Below are 18,537 nucleotides of genomic sequence, written 5' to 3'. Positions count from 1 at the left end.
GTAGGGGAGAGAAAGATGAAGGTTGTTGGCAAGGCTGGAGGTGATAAGTGGAGAAGATTAAAGAGTATAAATGATGGAATCTGATAAGAAAGGAAGATGGGAATGAAACATAGAACTAGATGGATGGGCAGGACTGGCACCTCAATGTTCCGGGGTACAGGAGCTTCAGGAGAGGGAAAAAGAGGAGGGGGGGGTAGCATTGCTGGTGAAGGAGGATGCCACAGCTGTGTTCAGAGGTGACATTATGGATGGTTCGTCTAGTGAGGCTATATGGGTGGAGCTGAGGAATAAGAAATGGATGATCGCCTTGTTGGGGGTATACTACAGACTCGCAATTAGTTAATGGGAATTAGAAGAACGAATGCAGACAGCTGCAGGTCAAATAAGGTTGTTAAAGTAGGGGATTTTAACTTTCCCAATATAGACTGGGAAATTCGTAGCGTAAATGGCCTGTCCCTTTTGGGCGAGTGCAGGAGACTCTGCACTCGCCTCATGGTCACCACATGTTCGCTGGTGGTCTCTGGCGAGTCTCCTTCAAGGTCGTGAGGAGTTCCCTGCATTCTGGGAACTAGTCGGGGCTTCAGTATGGTCAACGCAAATTTGTCAACATGTTGAGAATTTTTCTGCGACCAAAAATTGGTCGTCATGGAGAAAATCGATAATCCTGTAGTCGTAGGTGCAGTGGTAGTGGGGTCGCCATGTAGTTATGGGTGGTCGAGGTCGTTTTTGGTAGTTTTAGTTAATCGCCTTTGCTGACCGGGCATTTTCATTGGCTCATTGAGGGGAAAAATACGTAAGCACGAATTTTCAGAACCAAGAATACCGACTGGTAATGTTAAATGCCCGCCAAACTTCGCAGCTGTGTATCTCTGGTTTATTAAAAGTTTCCTGGCTACTTAAAAGTTTCTCCACCCCCCCCCCCTTCTTCCCCCCCCCCCCCCTCCCCTTTCTCCCCCCCTCCCCTTCTCCCCCCTCCCCCTTCCCTCCTCCCCCCCCCTCCCCTTCTTCCCCCCCCCCTTCTCCCCCCCCTTCCCCCTTTTCCCCCCCCCCTCCCTTTTCCCCCCCTCCCCCCTTCTTCCCCCCCCCTCCCCCTTCTTTCTTCCCCCCTCCCTTCTTCCCCCCCCTCCCTTCTTCCCCCCCTCCCTTCTTCCCCCCCTCCCCTTCTTCCCCCCCCCCCCCTTCTTCCCCCTCCCCCCCTCCCTTCTTCCCCCCCCCTCCCCCTTCTCCCCCCCCCCCCCCCCCCCCCCTCCCCTTTTTCTTTCTTTTTGGCCCGCTCCTTTTTCCTCCCCCTTCCCCCCCCCCCCCCCCCCTCCCCCCCCCCCCCTTTGTTTCCCCCCCTCCCCCCCCTCCCCCCCCCCCCCCCCCCCCCCCACCCCCCCCCCCCCCCCCCCCTCCCCCCCCCCCTCTCCCCCCCCCCCCCCCCCCCTCCCCCCCCCCCCCTCCCCCTCCCCCCCCCCCCTTCCCCCCCCCCCTCCCCCCCCCCCCCCCCCCCCCCCCCCCCCCTCCCCCCCTCCCCCCTCCCTCCCCCCCCCCCCCCCCTCCCCCCCCCCCCCCCCCCCCCCCCACCCCCCCCCCCCCCTTCTCCCCCCCCCCCCTCCCCCCCCTTCCCCCCCCCCCCCCCCCCTCCCCTTCTCCCCCCCCCCCTCCCTTCTTCCCCCCCCCTCCCCCCTTCGCCCCGGCTCCCTCCCCCCCCCTCCCCTTTTCTCTCCCCTCCCCTTCTCTCTCTCCTCCAAATGAGGTAGGGCCTCATTGAACCATACACTCTATGCAAGCCTTTCACTATTCTTGTGTGTGGAGAGGGTGTTTCCAAATCCAAGTCTAGAACTAAAGGTCATTGGCTCAGAATTCGAGGACGTTCTTTTAGGAAGGAGATGAGGAGAAATTCCTTTAGTCAGAGGGTGGTGAATCTCTAGAATTCTTTGCCACAGAAGGCTGTGGAGACCAAATCAGTTGATATTTTTCTAAGGCAGAGATGGATAGATTCTTGATTAGTACGGTGTCAGAGGTTATGAGGAGAAGGCAGGAGAATGGGGTTCAGAGGGAAAGATTGAATGGTGGAGTAGACTTGATGGGCCGAATGGCCTAATTCTACTCCCATGACTTATGAAAGGGAAACTGCAAAATGTTTCTGGTGCATTATTTGTTTCTGAAACTTATTTTCTGAACTATTTGTTCCTTTAAACTTTCTGGAGTGCGGTTCCATGGTGCACTGTGCAGTCTTGGGCCCATTTTGGAGATGTGAAAACGGACTGAGTGATAAATCACTATAGAAAATATCACAGCTAACCCTGCTCAACATAACAAGCTAATGTCACTGAATAGCAATCAAGAAGAAGCATTTTCTCTACCCCCTACTACTTTGTCTTGATTTACCACATTCCTCCATTCTCCAGCCTCAGCAAAACTGATACTAATTGTAGATCCGTGACTGCTGTTCAAACTGAGAACAGATAGTTTAGCACTTGAAAATTAAAAGCAGGCTATAAATTTGGTGTAGCCTTTCACAAAATCAATACCTTCTCCACGATTGGTTAACTGAGCATTACTGCCTCTTGTGCAAAGTTTTTCATTTTTGCCGTTGACATGCAGTGTCCACTAGGCCAGTGGTCACTGTACAACAATGTCCTCTGGTGATAGATGATGGGGGCAGAGGTATGGTTTGCCGAATGTATAAAAATTGTTTCTACAAAAAAACCCTATAAATTACAAACTGGTATTCATTGCATAAATATTGTAAATGAATTGCTGAACTTTTTTTTTTTAAAAGTAACCAAAAACGTTTTTGAGGGCAAAGGCACAAAAGTTGTCTATATGGACATCAGCACAGCATTTGATAAGTTTTCGCATAGTGCCTGTTCTGGAAGATTAGATTGCATGGGATCCAGGGAGACTGAGTTGACTCTATGATGAGTTGGCTTAATGGAAGTAAATGGAGGATGATGGTGGAAGGTTGTTTTTTGGACCAGAAACTGACTAGTGGTGTCCCTCGGATCAGTGATGGGCCCATTTTGTGGTTTATATCAATGATTTGTATGAGAATGTACAAGGCATGATTAGTAAGTTTGAAGATGACATTAAAGTTCGGCACGGATTTGTAGGGCCGAGATGGCCTGTTTCCGTGCTGTAATTGTTATATGGTTGTTATATGGTTATAAAGTATGTGCTGCACCTACTTTAGAGCAAATGGATCAAGGAGTATAACATATGATGAGTGTTTGATGGCGCTGGTTTTCTACTCACTGGAGTTCAGAAGGATGAGGGGAAACCTCACTGATTAGGAGATACTATAACAACATTTAACAAACATTTTGACAGGTACGTGGATAGGAAAGGTTTAGACATTTGGGACGAACCTGAACTGGTGGGACTAGTGTAGATGGGACATCTTGGTCAGCATGGGCAAGTTGGGCTGAAAGGCCCGTTTCTGTGCTCTATGATGCTATGGTGCTTCGATTAATATTTGTTTAAAATACAACAAAAATGATCTGGTAACTAATCACCATCATATGAAGTGCCAAATGCTTAAGGAGGATATTTGTCATAATTAGCCTACAAGAGTGGTATACTTGCATTTAAACATATAAACAAGAAAGCCTTGTATTAAGTTCTGGAAAATCTGTTATAAAATTGCTTGATATTAGAAATTTTAGAATGTTGCATGAGAACTCTGAACACATAAATACCAGATAAATGAGTTTACTGTAATTATGTTGTTGGGTGACCAGAATCCAGTGTTGGATCATGATGCAGTCACTTTGGGTGTTAGCATTCATGTTACCATTCATTTTAGACTAAAATTGAAGCTGGATTTCATGTAAATTGATGTAAATTTCTAACGATTTCTAACCAAAACATGAGGATTAACAACATGGGGATACTGTCTTCAAATTGAACATCCTACCCATGGTGCATCCTTTTCTCATCATCAACTTCTGCATCTGCTCTTCATGTGATTCTATTCATGTGATAGGAGTAGGATGTAGTTTACCTTTTTGAAGATTGGTGAAGATAACAACAACATTGTCATAAGATAGGGCTCCAAGAATATGATGCAATGTTTATGAAGGAATGGCGACATAATTTGATCGCTAAAAGCACCCGGCAGACTCGGCAGTCACAACCTCTCAGAACACAAGCACGGCAACTGTAATCTTCAGGGAAACCCCCATTGTGCCAGAAAATGTGGTCACCAGGGAGGATTTTAGTAAGATTGATGTGCAAGGACATCTGACACCCTGGTGCTGGCGGGGTTTAGCACTGAAACAGCACATGACCTTGCACATGCAGCACTGAAACAGGCCCTTTGGCCTAACTGAGCAAGGTGCCTCATCTATACTAGTCCTAGCTGAACGCTTTTGGCCCATAGCCCTCTAAACCTTTCCGATCCATGTACCTGTCCATTTAGTAGGGTTTAGTAACAATTATGAACATTTAAAGCTAACCATAAGTGAAAGTAAAGGTAACATAAACATGTAATTATCTATTTTTGTATTGCAGTGAGTCTGTTAGTGTTCCCATGATTCCTCTTGGTCTGAAGGAAACAAAAGACGTTGAATTGACGATGCCTTTGAAGGTTGGTAATCACCTATAATGACATGATTGAGGATCTTGATAAGAAATACATCTGTATAATATTTTTATCCTACTGCCGTTGCAAAGCTTTGCAGTGTTCCAATTTCATTCTGCTGTGCTTGGCTAGTACAAAGCTCTTGCCACCCACCCAAGTGAAATTCTTCATCAAAGTTGCATGAGGATTCAATGAGGATGAGTTGCTGAGAATTATATAAAATGAGAATTTTAATGATTAATCGACGACATTATGCAATTCTTAAAACTATTTTGTTTCACAAGTGAGTAGTCGTGAAGGTGTTTTTTTAAGAAAGGGCATTATCATATGTTCTATTATCTCCTTCCCTTGATGATGAATGTTTTCAACAATGGCCAGCATTGTATTCCAACTGCATCGTGGGACTAACCACAGGTGTATGGTATCAAGCATAATGACTGGTTGCATCATGGCAACTTGACCAGCTAAGAACTAAGGAGACGACAGAGTGGTGAACACTGTTCGGTCCATCGTGGATACTGACCTCCCCACCATAGAAGGGTTTTGTAGGGCTGAAGGGCTGCCTCAAAAAAGACCCATACCACCTTGACCATGCTCTCATTTCATTCCTACCACAGTGAAGATACAAGAGTCTGAAAACTGTGAGCACCAGGTTTAAGAATAGTTCCTTCCCATCAACTATCAGTCTCTTGAACACTACACAACACTAATCTAGGAACTATAGACTGTCTTTGGTTGTACCAAAGACTTTGAACTTTTTGCACTATCAGGTTATAGTTAAAGAATTTTTCTTTATTATCTTTGTGCCTGGTGTGAACAGGCCTTTTATGCTGCTGCAAGTAAGAATTTTATTGTTCCATTTATCTTGAAAATTAAACACTCTTGACTCTCGAGAAGAATCTCAACTGGTTACATAAATATTGTGGATACAAAAGTAGGTTAGCGCCTGGCTATCTTGTAGCAAATTGTGACATCCCAAGTTGATTCAAGTTGAGTTTATTGTCGTATACACAAGTACATTGAGGTACAGCCACAATGGAAATCTCAAGACTTTCCACCATCTGCAAGGCTCAAGTCAGGCGTATAATGATTTCAATTTACTTGGATGGGTGCAGCTTCAACAACAGTCAGACATCTAAGACATAGCAACCCATTTGATAGATACGATAAACCTTATTCATCCCCAGACGGAAATTGGTGTGCCAACAGTCACAACACACAACTACAAAAAAAATATTAAAAGTGAAAATAAAAGAAAAGGACAAGCGACAGTTGGCTAGCTGCCGTGTGCACAGCGCCTTCGCCGGAACAAATGAACAAACAAACACAGACTTTTCCCCTGGGCAGAGGATTCTAAAATAGAGTGCCCCCCCCCCCTCCACACCGGGTCCCCCTTTGTTCTCCCACCATCCCTCATAGCTGTCCCCCCCCCCCCCCCCTCGCCGGGTCCCCATTGTTCTTCACACAATGTTCCTGCCACTGAATATTGTGATTATCTTTTTTTGTTTTAGTCTTCATTCAGTTTCAATTACATTTCAAACTATTATGTTGAATGCTCTGCTTTATTTATTTTTTGTATTTGATAGGATCTTATTGAAGAGCACTACAATGAGCCAGCATGTAGGTACGAAAAGGAACTAAAAGAACTTGCAGACCTCCGGCAGGTTAGTTCCACTGAGGATTGACGGGTAATATTATAGTGATACAGAAACAGACTCTTCGTCCCAAAATGCCCGTGCCGGTTAACATGCCCCATGTACACTAATCCCACCTGCCTGTTTTTGGCCTATATCTCTCTAAGCCCTGTCCTAAGCACGTACCTACCTAAAACAATTCTTCTTAAACACTGTGATGGTACCTGCCTCAACTACGTTCTACGGCAGCTCGTTCCATACACCTACTACCCTTTGTGTAAACCAAAAAAGTTACTCTCTCAGGTATTATCTGAATGCTGTCAAATTAGGAAAAGGGGAAGTACAATGAGATCTGGGTGTTCTTGTAGATCAGTCACTGAAAGTAAGCATGCAGGTACAGCAGGCAGTGAAGAAAGCTAATGGCATGGTGACCTTCATAACAAGAGGATTTGAGTATAGAAGCAAAGAGGTCCTTCTGCAGTTGTACAGGTCAGGTGTGCAGCTTTGGTCTCCAAATTTGAGGAAGGACATTCTTGCTATTGAGGGAGTGCGCAGCGTAGGTTCACGAGGGTAATTCCTAGGATGGCGGGACTGTCATATGTTGAAAGCATGGAGTGACTGGGCTTGTATACACTGGAATTAGAAGGATGAGAGGGGATCTTATTGATATAAGATTATTAAGGGATTGGACACGCTAGAGGCAGGAAACATGTTCCCAATGTTGGGGGAGTCCAGAACCAGGGGCCACAGTTTAAGAATAAGGGGTAGGCCATTTAAAATGGAGATGAGGAAAAACTGTTTCACCCAGAGAGTTGTGAATCTGGAAATCTCTGCCTCAGAAGGCAGTGGAATCTGATTCTCTGATGGCAGCCTCGCCGACGGTCTGTCTGTCTTTTTATATTTTTTGTTATTTTTAGTGTGTTTTAAAAGTATGTGTTAATGTTCTCTGGTTTGTTTTATCTGGGGGGTGGGGTCAGGGGAAACTTTTTTTTCAATCTCTTACCTTGCCGGAGATGCGATTGTTTACCGGATCGTATCTCCGGTCGCTCTGCGGCCTAACATCATGGAGCTGGCAGCCTTGCTCGAGACTGACTTTGAGCCCCAATGCGGGGCCGTGGACTTGCCATCGGAGCCTGCGATCCCTTGCCTGGGATCATGCTCCTCATTTCACCATCGAGGAGCTCGCAGTCTCAGGTAGAGACCGATGTCGGGAAGCTCCAAAGTTGAAAGAGGTTCGTCCAGCCCTGACCCGGTGTCCGATCGCCCGGCGCGGGGAACTGTGATCTGCCCGATGCAGGAGCTTGATCGCCATAACGCGGAGGGCCCGACCACCAGCTACGTGAGTATAGATCGTCCCGTCAACAGAAGGCTCGAGGCCCTCGACCCCGGGAGAACAAAGATAGGAAGAGATTTAACTTTTTTTTCACCTTCCATCACAGTGAGGAATGTGGAGGAGTCACCGATGGATGTTTATGTTTTTTGTATGTTTTGTTTATGTATTTTTTGTGTTTTATTGCTTTATATTGGTATGACTGTATGGCAAATCAAATTCCTTGTATGTTACAAAACATGCTTGGCTAACAAGAACGGAACTCACTATCAAAACATGGAGGGGACGGGGGACACAATTTTTTGGCGGCCATGCGCACACTCATACACACACACGCGAGGCTTCGGAGGTTCAATCCAGCGCTAAAAACGGCGATTTTAAAATCGGGGACACAAACATGGGGGGATGTCCCCCACCACTCAAAACATGGGGGGGGGGGGGGGGGGGACGTGTCCCCTCTGGCCCCCCCCGGGTTTTCCGCCCTTGTTGGCTAATAAGGTACGATTATGATTTATGAGAGTTAGATAGAGCTCTTAAAAGATAGCGGAGCCAAGGGATATAGGGAGAAGGCGGGAACGGGGTACTGATTGTGGATGATCACAGTGAATGATGGTGCTGGCTCGAAGGGCCAAATGGCCTACTCCTGCACCTATTGTCTATTGTTGCTATTAAATCTTTTCCCCATCACCTAAAACCCATGTCCTCTGGTTCTCAATTCCCCTAATCTGGGCAAAGACTGTGCATTTACCTAATGTATTCTCCTCTTGATTTTGTAAACCTCTATAAGGTGAGCTCCAAGGAATAAAGTCTTAGCCTGTTCAACCTCTCCCTGGAGCTCAAGCCTGGCACTACACCTTTTTCCATCTTGTTCCATTTGTTCCAGTAAAAATAAACAATTCAACTGTTACAAACCTCTGTTGTTAGTTTTTTTTTAATCATAATTCAAAAATCTATTTAGTTTTAGGTTATGGATGGTTAATTAGCATGTATAATTTAGTTTGTAAAATGGTAGGAATAGTGCATAATTGTTTTGGGGAAAGAGAGGAAGGGAATGATGTGTCTTTTTAGGTATAATTTACCTTTCTTTGAAATTATAAGGCTTTATATCAAGTTCATATTCAAGATATTCACATTAAATAAAGATATTTTCTGAAAAATGAGAACTACTTTATTACAATACTAAAATTATCACATGTAATATTGCAACGGATGTGAACATTTGAAACTTCACAAGCAAAGGACCTGGTTGTTTCTGCTTTTGACTCCTCCCTAGTGCTATAGTTGTGTTTCAAAGGTTAGATTGATGCCCTGCCTCTAATTCTCTGCCAATGTTGTTCTATGATGCCTATCAGGGAGTGTGTGAAAGGGTTCAGAGTTAACTGTACTGTAAAATCTATCATCTTATGAGAATTTCTGTTTGTTCAGTAATGGTGAATTATAGTTAAGAATATTAAGCCTCACACTTCATACCTCAATGTGCTGGAACCTCAGAGCTTAGTAGTGTGTTAAAGTTGAAAAATTTAAGTTTATTCACTAGACTAGGGATTTATGTCAGTAATTTTAATTCAGGCAATGCGAACTCCAACGAGGAATGATGCTGGAATCGAGCTTCTGATGGAATACTACAACCAACTTTACTTCATTGATAACCGATTTTTCCCACCCAATAAAAATATGGGCATTTTTTTCCATTGGTAAGTTTTGCATTCTTAACTTTTTGTTTATATCAATGTCTGAACTGTGAATAATTGAAAAGTCTGATGAAATAGTGAATATTTTCATAGCAGATTTCCTGCCTTAAAATTCTGTGCTCCAAGGAGAGGTTGAGCAGGCTGGGACTCTATTCCCTGAAGAGCAGGAGGATGAGGATGTAAAATCATAAGAGAAATTGTTCAGGCGGAGTCTCTTGCCCATGGACTGGAGAACCAGAGGGCATAGGTTTATGGTGAAGGGGGAAAGATTTTACAGGAACATTTTATAGGGGGGGTAACTAACACGCAAAGAAAGGGTTGTGAGTGTATGGAACGAGCTGCCGGAGGAGGTAGTTGAGGCAGGGACCTTGCAATGTTTAAGCAGCAATTAGACAGGTACATGGATAGGATGAGTTTAGAGGGGAATGGGCCAGATGAAGGCAAGTGTGCCTAATGTAGATGGGATATATTGGTCAATATGGGCAAGTTGGGCTGAAGGGCCCCGTTTCCATACTCTATGGGTAGGCGACATTTCAGATCAGGGTCCTTCAGCCTGAGGAAGGGTCCCGATCCAAAAAGCTGCCTATCCATGTCCTCCAGAGATACTGCCTGTAACTTCTAAACCTTTCTTATTCATGTACATTTTCAAGTGTCTTTTAAAATGCTGATAGAGGACCTGCCTCAACTACTTGCTTCGGTAGTTTGTTCCACATACCCACCATCCTCTGTGTGATAAGTTTGCCCCTCAGGTACCTTTCAAATCTTTCCCCTCTCAATGTAATTTGAAAGATTTCAAATTTTGAAATCTCTATGCCCTCAAGTTCTCAATTTCTCCTACTCTGGGTGCAAAAGACTGTGCATTCACCTTATTTATTCACATCATGATTTTATGCACCTCTATAATATCACCCCAATGTAATTACATTGTGCCTTTTATTCTTCCTCCAAGATATTCCAGTGGTTACAATTTTGTGAAGTAGTTTCTGAGTATCATTGCCATTGTAATCTAACAAAGTCATTTAAATTGATCAGTATGTTTCTGAATCGAGGAGGAAAGGAGTACTCCTGGACTTGGGTTGGAAAAGTGGACTAAGTGGACTAGGAAACAGTGATCATAATATCATATAGGTACCATGGAAGGGGCTGTGGACTGCTTCAAGGCAAAAATAGGCAATTGAAGAAGGACCATTTTGAACAGATCTGGTTCGGGTAAATTGAAATCAAAGCTTAGCAGGCAAGACTATATTTGAACAAAATGGGAGGCCTTGAAAGTGAAGGTGTTTCAGCTTTAGGCACAGTCCCAAGAGAGAACAATGGGGAAATTAAAACCATAAGTCTCTGGATATTTATCCGTGAACTGCTGTGGCATGTACTGACACGTAGATGTCAACATCAATTTTTACAAACAGCCTTAAAATTGATGAACAATTAATCTATTTTTGAGAGTAAGTGTTGAAAGGGGAATGAGAAACTCCCAAACCGTCTATTGGTTGACTGAGAGATTTGATACCTACCCAAGTGTTTAGGTAGGTTGATGAATACAGCAGAGCTTTGTATGATTTCTAAGAGATGTGATAAAGCACACATTAGTCCAAAGCCAGGGCATGAAAAGCTGCAGATGAAATGAGAGGCACATCAATTTTCTTGAAGTAACAAGGATTTGGAAATAATAGATAGCTGAAATAATGTGCCCATGTTTATAATTTTGATCTTTTCTTTTCACGAGTATTGATGGTAAATCTTGAAATAAGGAAGGTGTTTGCAGGGGGGCCCAGCAATAATAAAGGTACAGCCATATATTTCTGGTCATGTTGATGATGGTGCTGTTCCTTAGCACAAGAAAGACACAAAGTGCTGGAGTAACTCAGTGGGTCGGGTAGCATTTCTGGAGAAAAAGGGTAGGTGCTGTTTCAGATTGACCCAAAGAACCTTATTCGAAGAAGAGTCCCAACCTGAAACATCCTCTGTACTTTTTCTCCAGAGATGCTTCCTGGCCCGCTAAGTTACTCCAGCACTTTGTCCCTATCTTTGGTATAAACCAGCATCTGCTCTTTCATTGTTTCTACATACATTGGCCTTGTCCAACTAGCTGGTCGATCCTAATGAAGAAGCATTGGTAATGCTTGCAGGCAGATGAGCAAATTAAATTAGCATCATGGTCGCCACAGACATGGGCTGAAGGGCCTACATATGTGATGTATTGTTCTATGTTTAAGCATCAGTAGTGGATATTTAAGACAATGCACTCTAAAACCTTGTGGCACCATTGACAGGGAGTAAATGTATTGGGTGGCACATGGGGCACCGATCAGACAGACTGCTTTATTCTGGATGGTGAACAGGTTCCTGTGAAATTGAAACTGGACTAATTAATATGAGCTGAGAGTATTCCATTCTATCATCTGTGTCGCATGCCAGGTATGCAAAGGATTTTGTGGAGCTAGTAGCTGAGTCACTTACTGCAAGTTTTCCATCTTGAGAATTGCTTTGTAAACACACTCTTTAAATGGTTGATCCAGTTAATTTTATGGTCAGTATTCACACCCAGGTCCTGATTAACTGGAGTCATAGAGTAATAAAGCACAGAAAAAGGCCCTTTGGCCCAACTTGTCCATGCTGACCAAAGTGTCCCATCTAAGTTAGTACAATTTGTCCTTGATCCCTCCAAACCTTTCCTATCCATGTACTGAAAAAATTGTGCCTTACTGTGGATTAGTGTTCATCAAGTGATCTATTGATAAGCTTTTGTCTTTTATCAATATTTTGATAGGTATGACTCTTTGACTGGTGTTCCTTCGTATCAACGGGCTCTTGCTTTTGAAAAGGGAAGTGTACTCTTCAATATCGGTGCACTATATACTCAGATTGGTGCCAGGCAGGAGCGAACCACTAAGGAAGGCATTGATCAGGCTATTGATGCTTTCCAAAAGGCTGCAGGTAGGTCGGAATTGAATACATAGAATTAACATGGAAAATATTTGTTTGAATTACTTTTTAAGAAGTTGAATTGACGACTGAATGGATCATTCTATGAGCACAGATTTTGGCTACGATAATCTTTGTGCTATAAGAAAATAGTATTTTCTAATTCTAGAATTTTGCTTCTAGAATCACTCATATTTTAGCATCTGTATCCGAAATATCAGGCTTTATTTTATTTAGTGGTGATACTGAATAAGTAAAATTAAATTTAGGAGTAAAACTTTTAGTTTTCAGATACATAGTATTTTGCAGCTCCTGTTTTAGGGTTTTCTAGATTTATATTAATTTAATGTCATTGATTTATAAATTATATTTTCAGATAGATTTAGTTTTAGAGATACAGCATGGAAACGGGCCCTTCGGCCCCTCCGACTATTGATAACCTAGTCAATTCGTCCCTTCCCACCTGAACCTCCCCCTCTCCGGGTACCTTCCCTTGCAAACGCAGGAAATGCTACACTTGTCACTTTACCTCCCCCCTTGACTCCATTCAAGGACCCAAGCAGTCTTTCCAGGTGCGGCAGAGGTTCGCCTGCACCTCCTCCAACCTCATCTATTGCATCCGCTGCTCTAGATGTCAGCTGCTCTACATCGGTGAGACCAAGCGTGGGCTTGGCGATCGCTTCACCAAACACCTCTGAATGGATCGCAATAACCAACCTGATCTCCCAGTGGCTCAGCACTTCAACTCCCCATTCCGAATCCGACCTTTCTGTCCTTGTCCTCCTCCAAGGCCAGACTGAGGACCACCGTAAATTGGAGGAGCAGCACCTCATATTTCGCTTGGGCAGTTTGCACCCCAGCGGTATGGACATTGACTTCTCCAATTTCAGGTAGTCCCTGCTTTTTCCTCCCCTTCTCAGCTCTCCCTCAGCCCACTGGCCTCACCCTCACATCAGTCTGAAGAAGGGTTTCGACCCGAAACGTTGCCTATTTCCCTCGCTCCGTTGCCTATTTCCCTCCCTCCACCCGCTCAGTTTCTCCAGCATTTTTGTCTACCTATTGATCACCCGTTCACATTAGTTCTGTTATTCCACATTCTCATCCACTCGCAACGCAGTAGGATAGACACAAAGTGCTGGAGGCAACATCTCGCGAGAAAGGATTAGTGATGTTTCTGGTTGGAACCTGAAACGTCATCCCCTTTTTCTCCAGAGATGCTGCCTGACCATCTGATTAATCCAGCACTTTGTTTTTATCTTTGGCATCTGCAGTTTTTTGTTTCTGCACAACGCATTAGGGACAATTTACAGAAGTCAATTAACTTACAAACCCATATGTCTTTGGGATGAGGCCACTGTTCATACTGCATTTGGAATATTGCGAACGGTTTTGGGCCCCATATCTGTGGAGGGATGTGCTGGCATTAGAGAGGGTGCAGAGGTTTATGAGATAATGCTGATGATAGTTGCATTAACGTTAGCATTTGACGGCTCTGGGCCTCTACTCACCGGAGTTTAGAAGGATGAGGTGGGGGGGGGGGGAAATCTCATTGAAACTCATCAAATAGTGAAAGACATGGATAGATTGGATGTGGAGAGGATGTTTCCACTAGTGAGAGCGTATAGGACCAGAGGCCACAGCCTCAGAATAAAAGGACATACCTTTAGAAAGGAGATGAGGAAGAATTTCTATAGTCAGAGGGTGATGAATCTGGAATTAATTGCCACAGATATTGGTGGAGGCCATGTCATTGGGTATTTTAAAAGCAAGATGGACAGATACATGATTAGTTTGGGTATCGGGTTATGGGGCAATGGTAGGAAAATGGGGTTGAGAGGGAAAGATAGATCAGCCATGATTGAATGGTGGAGTAGCCTTGATGGGCCAAATGGCCTAATATTGCTTCTTTGGCATGAATTTCTGTGGGAGGAAACCGAAGCACCTGGAGGAAACCCACACAGCCACAGGGAGAATGTGCAAACTCCACACAAACAGTACCTGAGATCAGGATGGAATGCGGGTCTCTGGTGCTGTTACCTTTACCTTCTGTGCCAATAGTCCTGTGGAACAGCACAGATGAGAAAATCAATCAGCGAGAGCGAGAGAGAGGATCTGAGAAGCCAAAGCTCTGGACCCAGAGACAGCGTTTCATAATGAATGGTCAAATATATCATGTCTGTCCTCTCCAGGTGCTTTGAACTACTTGAAAGAAAACTTCTCCAATGCACCAAGCCTTGATATGAGCACACCATCCCTGAACATGTTAGTGCGTCTGATGATTGCACAAGTACAGGAATGTGTCTTTGAAAATGTCATGCTGGCAGGAGTTAAGGACGAGTTCTTGATGCAATTGCAAAGCGCACAGGAGGCTGCCAGGGTAAGACCATTCACTCTGCCTGTATCACATGCTGCTTACCATTTGCTATTGATGTGGGAATCAATGACAAAAGAACCACTGGATAATGAACTGAAAGCACCAGGCTTCTTTTAGTTTAGTAAGTAATTGTCCTGTGCTTTCTGATTCTGAGGCTGCTACTCATTTAGAATTGTATTATAAAGTTATTTCACTTAATTATTGAGCTTGTTAAAGTGCAATTGCTTTCATAATGAGATTCTTTGCAATTTTTGCAACTTTAGTTTTGGGATGTGAGCATTGTTGGTATGTATGGCTTGTAATTTTTGTCATCGTCCAGTTCATGGAATTGTGCAAGCAAGTAGTTCTTTTTGTGGAAATGGGAAACTCATGGTACCATTTTATCGATGTGATATGTTTCGGCCACTGTTAGTAATTATAGTAACATGGCTGTTTATGTTATTCTTTACGTTACTATGTAGGTGGCTGATGTTTATTCCTTGGTCTATCAGACAATGACACAACCCCCAGTGAAAAACTATGTTCCATTCTCTTGGACAACTATGGTCCAGGTCAAATCTGAGTACTTCAAAGCAGTTTCACACTATTTTGCTGCTGTTGCACTATGTGACCATACAAGTAAGTCTTTTACTAAATTGGCTGCGCTTCTGTGGTAATTGCTGCTTTTGTATAATGTTTTAAATGAAAGAAGGGATGTTTTATTTTTGCATTGAACACAAATACAGGAGCAAATATAATTATCAAAGTCATACATTACAAAGTTAACATGATGTTTATGCAAGGTAGACAAAAGTGCTGGAGAAACTCAGCAGCAGCACCTATGGACAGAAGGAAATATGTAAATATGAAATTCCTCCTATTGTAAATGTGCATTTGGAAATTGAGGCACACGGCATTGTTCATTTTGTCCAAGTTACTCATCTAAATAAAAAATCACTTTGGAACATGTTTATGTGAAATGTGTTTACAGCCATTTTCTTGTTGAATGGCAGCACTCCAAAAACGGAATTAGACTGTTCCAGTCATTATTCACGGTTGTGCTTATGATACCGTGTGCGCATTGATCCTGAGAATTTGGGCTCTTTCGTTCCTATGATTGTATATCGAAGTGTAATCCTGGGGTTCCTAGGTTCCTGGATGGGTAGCAGGGCTGTTTCAGAGGTTCCTGGAGCAAGTCTCAGCATATTGCTGCAAACCCAACTCGGATAATTCTCCTGCTCAGGGCTTGTTATTCTGTGTCTGCCTGCCCCACCAACAAACCCCCACTGACTTGCCAAAATCACCCTTTCCCCATACCACAGCCAATTTCTGAATTACGATTTTAATCTACATCCATGCTTTTCTAAGTGGAGCATCACTGGAATGAGACCCTGGGACATCCACAACATAAAGCTAATGTAAAGCAAGGCAATATACTTGTTCCTCTCTCAAGTTGAGTCAATCAAGCAAGCAAAGCCTGTCCATGATTTTCAGTTAATTTTCCCATGAAACTGGATAGATGATTATTTTTCCACGAGCATATTCTGCTAATGTTATTTGTAGAGCCAGGATTTTGCCATAAATGCCATGTGCCTTTTCATGCCTTTTTTGGTGATTTCACCAGGATAATGCCTTTTTCACGATCGAGTGCCTAAATCAGCCTTTTTTTTGCCGTTTCGCTAAAAAGTCGTGCTATTTTCTCTAGTTGTACCATGATTACAGTGACATTTTCTATGTTATAATATTAATATTATTATTAACGTGTTAACATAGTATAAGTTACAAGAAAATTTCCACCACCGGGGCGATACCGGAGGCGCCACCGTCGGTCATTCATTCGTTCGGGCCGCTGCCCGCTGGTTCAGTCTTCTCCAAGATCTATTTAAGAAAGAACTGCAGATGCTGGAAAAATCGAAGGTAGACAAAAAATGTTGGAGAAACTCAGCGGGTGAAGCAGCATCAATGGAGGGAAGGAATAGGTGACGTTTTAGGTCGAGACCCTTCAGACTGATGGGCAGGGGTGGGGAAAAAGAAAGGAAGAGGCGGAGACAGTAGGACTAGAAGGAGAGCTGGGAAGGGGGAGGGCGAGGAGGGAGGAGACAAGGGCTAGCTAAATTAGAGAAGTCAATGTTGATACCACTAGGGTGTAGACTACCCAAGCGAAATACCCAAGCTTGTCTCCACACTGCATTTACTGCTGGCTCCAGTCGCACATCTGAGTTTTCGACTGATCTGTGCAAGGCATTTATTAATGCTGGAATTCCACTATGGAAATTGGAAAACAATTCACTTTTTTTAGAGAAATACACAGAGGAACATATACCAAGTGAGCCATCATTATGGAAAAATTATGTTGACAGCAACTTCAACATTGTTGTGCAGAGAATTAGAGATGAAGTTGCATGCAACAAAATATGGATCTCAATAGACAAGACAACCGATGCTGTGGGGAGATATGTTGCCCATGTGTTCATCGGTACACTGGAGGCATGTCAACCATCAAAGGAGTATTTGTTGTCATCGGAAGTATTGGAGAAGTCAAACAGCTCAACTATTGCTCAGTTGTTTATATCTTCACTTGCTGTACTTTGGTCAGAAGGCATAAAACACGAGAATGTTCTTCTGTTTGTGACTGATGCAGCTCTGTACATGAAGTAAGCTGCTCATGCTCTTAAAGTTTTATTCCCCAAAATATTGCATTTGACATGCTTATCTCACGGACTCCATAGAATTGCCAAGCACATACGTAGCTTGTTTCGAAATGTCGATCGTCTAGTTTCCAATGTCAAGAAAATCTTCCTCAAAGCACACATCACATGTGCAGTTGTTCAAGGAAATGGCACCCAAGATTCCGCTACCTCCTCAGCCTGTTTTTGACTAGGTGGGGTACATGGCTCTCTGCTGTACTCTACTATGCTGCAAATTTTGAAAAGATAAAATAAATCGTCAACTGTTTTGAAGAAGAAGAATCTGCTGCAGTCAGGATCGTCAGTGAAATCATGCAGAAAAAGTCCCTCCACCACGATCTTCTGTTTATTGCTTCCAATTTTGCAAACTTCCCACAAGCTATCACTTCCCTTGAGAAACGTGGCGAAACATTAGTGAATAACTTGCAGGTTTTCAACAAAGTTAAGGACGATATTCGTAAAGTTCCTGGCGATGAAGGTAAAGACATACAAGGAAAATGTGAGAGCGTGATTTTAGCTAACAAAGATCTTGAAGAAATATAAAACATAGCTAAAGTTCTCAAAGATAGTTGTAATTCACAAGATATCGACATGAATATAGAGTCGGTAGCTTGTTTTGGGTATGCACCAGTGACCTTAGCTGAGGTAGAAAGAAGTTTTTCACAACTGAAGCATATTCTGTTCGACAGACGGCATAGTTTAACACCAGATAATTTGAAAATAATGCTGGTAATTATGTGCAACCAGGCAACTTTGTTCATTTATTGTAGTATACCTATTTAATGTAGTCCGAAGAAGTGTCTCGACACAAAACGTCACCTATTCTGCTCCATAGATGCTGCCTCACCCGCTGAGTTTCGACAGCATTTTTGTCTACCGTACCTTTATATTATCATCTTTAACCATATTTTGGTGGTGGAAATACATGACATTTTATGCCTTTTATTGTAAATAAATGCCTTTTTGTGCCTTTTTTGTAATTTTATTATACCTTTTATTTGCCTGCTTATTTCAGAGTTTTTTAGTGCCCAAACATCCTGGCTCTAGTTATTTGAAGACGTTCTAACCTATTGATTTTGCCTTCACTGCACTGTAGTTCTCAATATAGATACCCTGCAGTATTTCAAATGTGGATTACCATTAGTTTATGCACAAGCGCCACACTAATCAGAAAATAGTTTTAATTGAATTTATATTTTTGTTCTGTAGTTTGTATAATTATTATGAGGCAGTGAATGTATTTGGGGAAATGGTAAAATCAGTAACATTGGGTAATCAGACCATAATAGTCCAAAACCAAAGTATGTGATGAAACCACTGCAAAGCTCATTAATACACTTCTGCAAGGAT

General features: G+C 43.1%; 1 protein-coding gene across 1 annotated transcript in view; it reads left to right on the top strand.

Moving 5' to 3' along the window:
* rhpn1 (rhophilin, Rho GTPase binding protein 1) overlaps positions 1-18,537 on the top strand; it is a 47,020-nt gene that overhangs the window by 16,430 nt on the left and 12,053 nt on the right. The window contains exons 4-9 of the mRNA XM_055633574.1: positions 4,498-4,573; positions 6,154-6,231; positions 9,101-9,225; positions 11,993-12,159; positions 14,337-14,524; positions 14,983-15,139. Coding sequence (XP_055489549.1) covers positions 4,498-4,573; positions 6,154-6,231; positions 9,101-9,225; positions 11,993-12,159; positions 14,337-14,524; positions 14,983-15,139 — 791 coding nt within the window. The remainder of the gene's footprint in view (positions 1-4,497; positions 4,574-6,153; positions 6,232-9,100; positions 9,226-11,992; positions 12,160-14,336; positions 14,525-14,982; positions 15,140-18,537) is intronic.

Source organism: Leucoraja erinacea, chromosome 4 (genome assembly GCF_028641065.1).
Source record: "Leucoraja erinacea ecotype New England chromosome 4, Leri_hhj_1, whole genome shotgun sequence".
NCBI lineage: Eukaryota > Metazoa > Chordata > Chondrichthyes > Rajiformes > Rajidae > Leucoraja > Leucoraja erinaceus.
Note: the sequence above shows the minus strand (reverse complement) of the source record. Positions and strands in the feature narration are given on the sequence as shown.